General features: G+C 49.6%; 1 protein-coding gene across 1 annotated transcript; it reads right to left on the reverse strand.

Annotated features, from left to right (window-relative positions):
- Positions 1-274: 274 nt before the first annotated feature.
- LIPG (lipase G, endothelial type) lies at positions 275-8,922 on the reverse strand. Its single transcript, XM_059833395.1, has 10 exons — positions 8,826-8,922; positions 8,456-8,652; positions 7,466-7,645; positions 6,680-6,791; positions 5,311-5,535; positions 4,621-4,863; positions 3,992-4,112; positions 3,195-3,413; positions 2,159-2,251; positions 275-556 (listed from the first exon to the last, which is right to left on the reverse strand). The coding sequence occupies exons 1-10, from the start codon at positions 8,920-8,922 to the stop codon at positions 535-537; spliced, it is 1,509 nt and encodes a 502-aa protein (XP_059689378.1). The 3' UTR covers positions 275-534.
- Between the last annotated feature and the right edge of the window lie 1,095 nt (positions 8,923-10,017).

Here is a 10,017-nt window from a genome sequence, read left to right on the forward strand (position 1 = left end):
GCATTGTGCTTATTCCCACCCCTCCCCTGAACAACCCCACACACTTGACCTGTGCTGGTCTCATCTTCCCGCAGCCCAGAGTGCTATTGGACCCACGGTAACTCCTACGCTAGATGCTAATTTGTTCTTGGCAGCTCTGTCGCCAACAGTCTGATGGGCAGTTAGCACAGTTATCTTCTCAACTCCACTGGTAGGCAGACCAGAAGATCATTGCTGAGGTCTAGATCTGTGAAGAGGTCATCTGTCGTCCTGGTTAATGGGAGCAGGCAGGAAATGCAGCATGTAACAGGTCAAGGTAAGGTTAAATGCACAAACCAGGCTCCTCGGGAAGGGAGAATGTAGTTTTAGTTATTCTAGGTCTAGGACCACAGTCCATCAATTGCTCCTCAGTTTCTTGTGTCTGATCCAAGATGTTTTGTCCTGAAGAGCTAGTTGCTTTAAGTGCTACCAAGCCAGATTCTTGCCAGAGCATTTTTCCACCTGTGTGGTCTTTGTGCATCTAGGTTGCTCAGTTGTGAGTCTTTAGAGAAGTCTTCAGAGCAAATTTGAGACAGGTCTGGGAAAAACAGAGAGGAATAAAAAAAATGTAGTTAAATGTAGAAGTTCAGAGGAGTTAAGAAACTCTGGGGCATTAAGAACAGGTTTAGACAGTACAGGTTGGTATGTTAGTCTGTCAAAGCAGCACTTTGCCCAGTGGCTACTCAATGAGAGCCTGAAGCAGACATTCTGCACACAAATAGGCTGCAAACAGAAATTACAGGTCTTGACGCTAGACTCTGTCTGTTCAGATCCACTCAGGGTGGACAGATGTTTGCAGACTCAATCTCCAAGTAGGGAACTATAATCTTTGAGTGACTTGGCAAGAACGGAGAGGTGAACAGCAAGTAGTTGCTTGTGATCTCTGGGAGGAAGGATCATTTCCTAGAAATCATAGTGCTTAGGAGCTCAGATCTGCTCCTCTGCCTCGTGCAAAAGCTGTACTCCACGATTAAAGCAGAAAGGGCACATCTGCCAGCAATTCTGTTTTATGGGGGTTACAGAGTAGCATATCAAAACAGCCTTTTATTGTACCTGCAGGAATATTTACTTGATCTTTCAAGACTTGTGGCAGAGCAACAAGTTTTTGCACAGGGGTTTCATTCACAGAATTGTTTGCTACTGTATGTAGCACAGCTTGCTGCTTTCTGCCAAACCTGGAAGGGAACCAGCTCGCGTTTCTGAGCTGAGCTCTGCCGCCCAAGAAGGTAGTGCAAAGCACGACTTCCGCAGGGCTCTGCTAGCCCTAACAAGCACTTTGTCTCCAGATCAGAAGCGACAAAGCTCTAAGTTTACAAATTGAAATTTAAGAGAGGCCAAGAGGTTGGGCTTCATCTGAAGGAGACGATCATTTAGTCAAATGAACAGGGATTCGTTCAGAACATGACTAGAGGCGGTCTGAAGCAATCAAGCTGTCGCTGCTGGGACCAGACTTACTGGAAGTCGTGCTCTGAGGACTGATCCTAGGTGTCTGGAAAGTCCCCCAGAGGTTAAGCAGGGCTGAGATGCTCTGGCAACGGCTGAGTGTGCACTCTGCTGAACCAGAGGAGATTAGCATAGCCAGAGATGAAGCAGCAGGAGCCAGTACGGTAACACCGTGGCAAATCCTCAGCTGCATCTTGCTCATGTAGTTGAGCCCAAACTTGATAGAGAGATTTTTTTGGCAGCTTAAGATCTTCTACCAGGCTGAAACAATCTTTGAGGCAATCCCCTGCACTCCCAGCTTTCCTCTGTTTTCCAGGGCAGTTAATAGATGCCTCTAATTAGCTCTCCAGTATTGCAAGGATCTTGGGTATTGGAGGCACCTCATTTTTAGTATCTACCATGATAGCAAGCAGACAGGTTCTTTAGGCCCAGGAATCATCTTATACTAATCTTGTACCTTTACATGCTTACTACCAGATGACAAACCAAGATCAGAAGTGAGGATAATATCACCTGGCTAGTGATAGTTAAGGCACATGTGAAAATTAAGTCTGATACCTGGGAATCTTGGGCAAGAATTTAGCAACTTTTTTTGAAAAAAAAAAGTTCTGGGAGTCTAAACAAAAAAAACTGGCTCCACTTATCCCAGCATGGCCACATGCACCAGACAGGATTTCTCTTAGCTGATTTTCCCTACCTTTTTTGATATTCCTCTGTGCACTTCACAAACCAGAGCTCTTTACCAGGAGATATACTGGTCAGCTGGGAATCTTCCACGCAGAAAGCAAACCTAGGAGGAATAACCAGAAGTCAAGAGAAGGTACCTATTGTCTCCATGATTAACAAATACCATGTAATATAGATTGCAGCTAATTCTAGGACAAGTTGTGTAATTTGATATCTTTCCTGTGGAGCATCTTGATACACCATTAACAGCCTGTTAAACAGCTGTTTTATTTCCTACTTTAATATTTTATTTGGGGATCTCTGCTTCTACTACCCCTATGTTTCATAGATTGTAGAAACTAGGATGCAGAATACTTTACAAATAATAGAGGCTGCTTATTATTTAAAGCTCTGAAGAAGGTGGGAAAATTGTCAGTATCAACTGCTGCTCTTTGACAGATCTGGGTTACCTTCGGAACAACATTAACACAGGATTTGGGAGTGCAGTGCTACATGCTTGGCAGCTTTACTTGTTGGTTGCTCATACGCTTTCCAATTAAAGAGATCTTGCAAGGAGCAATGTAGTGCTTAAGGAGTTGGTGTTACCATGTTACCGGCTGCAGTTTTAGGTCTAGCTTGTTGTGCCAAATCAGCACATTATGCACGTAAATAATAGCCATGTCCATCTATGTTTCAGTATTTTTGGCGCTGGCAGTACTTTAACCCTTTGGGTATGATCTAAACCATCTTGAAATAGGCTAATTTAGTCCCCAAGGGCAGGCAAGACAGTGTCACAGCATCTAAATAAAGCAAAAGAACATCTCAGATCTGATCTGCAGTGACTAGTTTTGCTTAAAGCTTACTTTGCAACCTCATGCTGGCAAGTAACCCACTCTCCTACACCATGAGGGAGCATTAGCTGGTACTAAAAGATCATCACTAAAGATGAAAGACAGTTCAGGATACCAGCTAAGTTCAAAACCCCAGCTTTCTTTGCAGATTCTGAATATTTCTCCTTTTGATTGAGGTTTTGAGTCAGCTTACGTGCAGCCTAACACAATTATTACCTTTGTTGCGTTTCCCCAGATTTCACACGTATACGTCTGATATGCAGTTCCTGGGCAGACTTCGCAGGCCGATACCAGTAGCTCCTCAACTCTTTCCACAGATCGTACCATGACTGAGATGTTCCCTCCCAGGTGAGCTTTATTTTTAAAAGTTCACCCATGTCCTCTTCAGTATAGACCAGGAAAGTGTTGGTTGCATTTAGGCCAATTTGATCAAGCCTGAAAGACAAGCAGAGGCTCAACCTTTCTTTCTAATGGAAGCATGCCAGATGCTCATTCATTCCGTGCGAGCAGTTGATAAGCTGCAGAGGGCTCTGCTCAAGTGCTCCACGATCAACTGTCACCAGTCAATTACTGATTACACTAAAGAAAGTGAGCTTGGATAGAGCTGGTTCAATACAACACATCACGTATTGGGCTCAGACATCCTTCCATAGCTTAAAGGTGAATTTCATGCCTTGTGTTTCTTCTGGGAGAGACTAAAGGAGCTCAGCAATGCCTCCAGAGGTATGGGTGCTTTCAGACTATATCCAAATGGTAGAGGGGAAAAGCAAAACAAAGTACTTCAAAAATGAGCCATGAAGGCTAATATACAGAGGACTGGGCACATCAAATTGCTTTCTCAGCAATAAATTACAATCAAGTTACTGGATGAAAAGTTTTTTGAATGGTGATGAGGTGAGGCTGCTAGGCTCAGGTGCAACGCTAGTGTTACCAGAGAATAAAGAGTAATGCCACCTTGTCTAGTCCCAGTGGCCTTCTTACCTAGAGCAAGCAAAACAGGCCAGCTTACTTACATTTCTAGAGAGAGGGGTTCAGAGTCTCCATTGGTACCATGAAGGGTGACGGAGAAAGTGGGATCAGCCTCTCCCAAGCTTTTGTAGCTGAAGACATGCATTTTCATCTGATAATGGTAGACTGGAGAGAAACAAGGAGAGCATAGATGGAACCAACTTTGTTGGGAGACAACATTGCTCAGCGTCGCTCTTTGTGAAATAGCGTTGGCTGGCAAAGGCTAGACCCTTTCTTTACAGAGACATCACTGATGGCTTTTTTCCTGCCCTTAATGATTACAAAGCTGACATCTACACAACAACAGCAGGTCCTCTTCCCTCTACTGTAGGGAGGGCTCCCCAACCCTTCACACTGCTCTAAGGTTGGGGTGATCTTGTGAGTATGACATACGTAAGCTGTGGTCCTGCTCAAAAGGCAGAGTGTCCGCGTGGCCAGGGTTCTGTTGATTTTACACGGAGGAAGGAGCACAGCGCTGCCACACAACAGCAATGCAATCAGGCAACAGCAAAAGACTAACCAACGCCTGGTGCTGTGCTGCTTTGAGGTGATGCTACTCTTCCACCTCTACATCATTGCACTTGGGAGCCTGCTCTTAGATGAGACTATGCTCTTCTTAAGAGGGAAAGCATACCTTTGAATGGCATGTCAGCTCTTGTTTTTAAGTACATCTTGCTGTTTCTTTTGTTCCGTGTTTTCCTGGCGTTGTAGCCGATGCCGCTGCAGCGGTTCTTCCGGCAGCTCAGGCAGATGCCCTTCTTGAAGCGACTGGAATCGGTACATTGAAACGCGAAGCTTTGTTTGTCTTGGTTCACGAGGGAGTCCACGAAGAGGTGCACAGACCGCTCGTGTTCACATTTAACAACTTCACCAATTGCTAGAGAAGCAGAGTTGCAAGGGATACATTTTCTTTAAGCGCTTGTCACCGCAGCAGCTGGCAAGATACAGTGAGCTATGCTTTTTTGTAGCCCAACATAAGTTGACCATGGCCAAACTTGAATGTTTTTCAAACAGTAGCAACTCAAAAGGTTAGTGGAAGACACTTGAAGAGGACCAGTCTCTACCACAAAGAGAGCTTTAAAGAGGATTCTAGACCCAGTGTAAGACAACCATAGCTTATGATCAGGTGTTAGAGGGAGAACATGCTACTTCAGAATTAAAAGCAGGTCTAGTTTCTAGCAGCTATCTCCAGTAGTGCAGGCAGTTTAGAAGGAAAAAATAGTATTCTCTGCTCTTGTAAATCAGATCATCCCCCAGCATCAACCCAAGTCTATTTGTGAGGAGTCTACACTGACCAGGGGCAAAATAAGTAATGAGAACTTACTCCCGTAGGCAATTGCTCCCAAGACATCACTTAATCCACAGCCAGGCTGGAAGTCTCCCCCATTGGGGTAGATGTCAACGTGGCCTACAGGCATCTGGATCCCAATGCTAACGCCCAGTGTTTCCCTTGTGTAGGTGTGAAGGACATCCACAAACTTAGCATCATCAGGGGAGAGACGCTTGCTAGGGTCCACGCCTTCAAACATAGGGCCAGCCGGATCCAAGCCTGGTGTTAGAGACAGTACGCAAGATGCCAGGTAAGAAATTGGGTTAGTTCATACAGAATATGGCCAGGAGCCTGCTGCTAGCAGCCCTCCTAACCAGGTGCTACACAGACAGTCCCTGCCTCATTGCAGATACTGTCCCCCAAGATCTCTTCACCGCGGGCTCTCTGAGGGAACAAATGAAGATGTCCCATGCCACTTTTGGTGCCATACAACCCACTAATAGCACCAGTTTGCTCTACAGCAATGGCTTCAGATTGCCTGTTGGAAGCAATGAGTCTTTGCTAGGTCACAGTTGAAGAGATACTTCAAGAGGTAGCAGATGACCAAATGCCAGAAGAGGAGTAGCACCCCACAGAGACCGCCAGTAGCCAAAGCTGCTTTGCTACATTTAGTCTATTTTCAGACTGGACATACGGAGGGACTAATACAAGTTTAAGCAGCAGCCAGGTAATCCATGCATCTGAGACCCCATGATGGATTTGGGACTTTGTTAACCTCTGAGCCTCACCCACAACCTGAAGCTGTGCTTCTGAACCATTCCCCAATTTGACTGTTAGGTGATTTTCCTGCTTAACTAAACACAGGTATTTACTGCTACGCTCTGAGAAAGTCTCATTGCCAGTGTCACATTTAAAGGTTTAATGCAACCCCTTGTACCACAGCCTAAGTTCACACATGCTGAAATCAGGTTTCCTCTGGAGTTAGAAGCACTCTATTCAAGATATTTTCAGGATGAGGGGTTTGGGTGTGGTTTTTTTTTTGACCAAACATCCCATAGCTCTCACTTCCATTAGTTTATGAGCTGTAATTACAAAAACCGTATCACTGAGAGGCTTAGGATTTGGACAGTAGGAGCTTGAGCTGGACTTGTTTTGAACCCACATATAGCTTCAAATATACTCAAGATCAGGTTGTCCTCTGAAAGGTTTTTCACTGAACGCCCCACTACCTTTGGGGTTCAGAATTTAAGATACTTTCTCATGTGAAGAGACCCATGCTCCCCACTGCCGCCCCAGGTAGGAAACTTGTTATTTCTGAATGAGCAAGCCCAAAACAACATCACAGCAACACAGGAAACGAGCCTCTTCGGGGAAGCTTGATGCCGCAAAGGAGAGGTAAGAGACCGTTTCAGAAGCCACTTGCCTGTAATTCTGCCTATTGTCCCATGGACGTGGTTACCAGCAAAGCCGGCAACGTGGGCGCCCAGGCTGTACCCGATCAGGTGGACATTCTCGAGCTGGAAGAGCGGGTTCTCCTACGTGGAAAAAAAAAAAGATAGATGTGATAATTTGTCCCCCTGTCTTTCAGGACATCTGGCATTGCTCATATCTGCAGGACTCTAAAGTCTGATTCTAAGAAGAGATTGGAGGGAGGGGGCAGACAAGCATGCTTCGCTCTTTATTTTGTTAAGACATGTACAAGTTGAATGGTTCGGATGGCACTTGTGGCTCGCCCCCAACCACAGTACCCAGCTTCCAACCCCAGTTAGGATATTCCTTGTTTTGGGAGCAGCCTTCCCCCAGGGAGCTGCCAGCAGACCTCAGTACTGGCCATGGACTCAAGTGCCAAATGCAGCACCATGGGCCTCCTCCTTCTCCTTTTCCACCCTCTTGCCAAGCCAACGCTGACTTTGAATGCCCAACTCCTGAGTTCACATTGCTCAGACAGGACTCCTAAATCTGCGGTCTACTTCGCTGAGCCGAGCACGCTGCAAAGCGGCATCTCCCAGGAAAGTGCCGCAGCACTTGCTCGCGCAAGGGCTGAGCGCAGCGTCTTAGCTATGAGCCATCGCCCCACCGAGCCTTGGGGTTGGGATTACACCAGCGCCTTCCCCACTCGTAAGTGTTGGAGCCGGCGTATGCTCCGTTCCCTTGTGCAACAGTCCCTCAACGGAGCATTACAACAGAGACCGCTCTTAACTCGCGTTACCTGTAACCAGTCAAGCAGCCTCGCTATGCTTTTTCCGACAATCTGCGTGTTGTTCACAGCATCGGTATAGAGCTGGTGGGCAAGCGAAAGCCAATCCACCACGACCACGTTGGCATCCTTCTCCCTCTCCTGAAGAGCGGATACCAAACTGCCCAGCCAGGTTTCGAACATACCACTCATCTAGAAAAAGATTCAGGTGGTAGTTTCCAGCTCACAGGACCCAGACTACATATTCGCAGTTAAGTTATTTGTATATCATTTACATATTCTGCTTCAGCTGTGTGCTGCTCCTCTGCTGAGCCCCACTACTTCTCAGCACTGTGCTAATGGTGTAAGAAAAACAGGTTTTGAGAGACTCTGGGTGTAATTAGCCACCTTGCCTTTTAAGGCAGGAGGGAGAGGCATTTGTTACATGTCACCTTATCGCTCTTTTTCTCAAGAGTTTCAGAAATTCTGATGGATTGCAAAATTATTTTCCAGTCCTGGCACCACCGTTTGCATAAGCCCTGGTAGAGTTGATAAGTCCCCCGGTGCCACACGGCCACATCAAATGCAGAAGAAGAAAGCTTGATAAAGCCTGCCTGCTCTCTGTTTCTTTATCGAGGAGACCACGTAGCAGAAGTCAAGACCGTGGGCTCACAGCTAAAATTACAGAAAAGTCTATGCGTGCGTCAAGCCAAGTGCCACCTTCATGGCGGTCAGTTAGTTGGATTTTAGGGAAAATCTCAGGTTCCCTTTACCGCGTTCATGTTACACAGACGTGGGGCAGTTGTGAATGAGTTGGGTGATTTCACAGAGTTGTTAAGCATGACCCGCATCGCTTTGCTCCAGGGGCCTCAGGTGCAGCTCTGAAGAGGCCACATAAGTTATCCCAAATCCCACGTGTTCCAGAGCCACAGACCATTTACAGAGCAGTTTGTCCTCTCCGAGCGGCTGGAGGGAAGGAACACTAAGCATGGCCTAGAGCCGCGCAGGATCCTCGGTACTCACCGTCCAGCCGTGAATGATGAAGAAGGTCTTCGCTGTCACGTTGAACTTGCAGTCCTCCAGACGCTTCTGCTGCCCGAGGGCGAGCGTGCAGCCGTCCTCCTCGGTGTCCGGCGAGGAGCGGAGGTTGAACTTCACCTGCGGCCGGGGCACCGGCCCCGGCCCCTGCCCGTCCCGCGGCAGCTGGGCGCCGGGGGCATCTGCGAACCCGCGGAGGAGAAGGGTCAGCTCCGCGCCTCCCGCCCCGCCGCTGGCCTTCAGCCTCGCCCGCCGGAGGGGAACCCGCACCCCGCAGGGAGGAGCGGAGCAGCCGGGCGCTGCCCCGCCGCGGCTCCCGTCCCGTCCCGTCCCGCGTGGGACCGCGCTCACCCACCTCCTCCCGGCAGCGCAGCCTCCGCGACCCGCGGAGGGCCTCCCGCCGCGATGCAACAGGTCACGCCGGTGCACAGCAGGAGGACGAGCCTCCTCATCGCTCGGAAGGACGGACGGATAGACGGACGGACGGCGGGACCGGGCGGCGCTCGGCGCGGCTCCGCGGGCGCGGGCGCCGGGGCGCTTTAAGGGGCCGCGCGGGGCGGCGCTGGTGGGCTGACGGGGCCGGCCCTGGCCGGCCCATTGGTCACGCCCTCCCTGACGTCACGAAGAGTGTGAATGGAAGGGCCGCGCGGGGGCGGGGCGCGGGAGCGCTCCGCGTGGGGAGCCCGGCGGTGTGCTGCGGGACCGGGCCCCGCGGGGGGGGGGGTCACGGGGGGGTCCCCGGCCGGGGCGCCCCCAGCGCCGCGCCCCCGAGGGGCAGCGGGGACGGGCGGCCCCGCGGAGGCGCGTTCCGCGGGTGGGCAAAGGGCTGAGTGTACCCACACACGCAGGGGCCAGCGTGGGGTCCGCGGTTTTCAGCCCCACCCGCGGGAACCCCCAGCTCTTTCCACTCGGGATGCTCGGGACCTAGTGGGAGCAAGATGCTTCCCGAAGGGCAGCATCCCCCGGCTCGCAGCCCATCTGCTGCCACAGCCATCTCAGCCACGGCGTAAGCAGGTTTGACCCCTCTCTTGCGAAACACCAACCATTTATTCCTACTTTTTATCGCCTGTGTTTCTGCCAGTTCCTGATCCATAAGAAGATATTTCATTTTATTCTGCTGCTGTCTCGCCCCACGCGGCGTAAGGAGAAGCGGTGATGCTCTGGGACATGTGGCTTTCCTGGGCTCTTTTTCTTCCCCTTCCTCGGCCCCGTGGCTCCTTCCCTTTCCCTCCAAACTCGCTGCAGAAAGTAAGGAAGAGGCACCAGGGTCTGTGGTGTACAAAAACAGTAGGGAAGAAGGCAGGAAAAAGATGCAGGTAAATGATGGGCGGAGATGAGGAGGAAAAGACGGAGGCCTAAAACCAGTCAACAGCAAGGGAAATAATGGGAAACCAGGTACGGGCATTGCTTTAGCCCTCACTAGTAGATATCGATGGAGAGAATTAATCTGACTTTCCAGTAGTGCTTTCCTGGAGTGCTGAGTTCGTACCCAGTGTCCCTATGAGCCTTGCTCAACCTCCTGACCTCCACATGGGATCCTTCAAACT

This window comes from Gavia stellata, chromosome Z (assembly GCF_030936135.1).
Source record: "Gavia stellata isolate bGavSte3 chromosome Z, bGavSte3.hap2, whole genome shotgun sequence".
NCBI classification, from domain to species: Eukaryota; Metazoa; Chordata; class Aves; order Gaviiformes; family Gaviidae; genus Gavia; species Gavia stellata.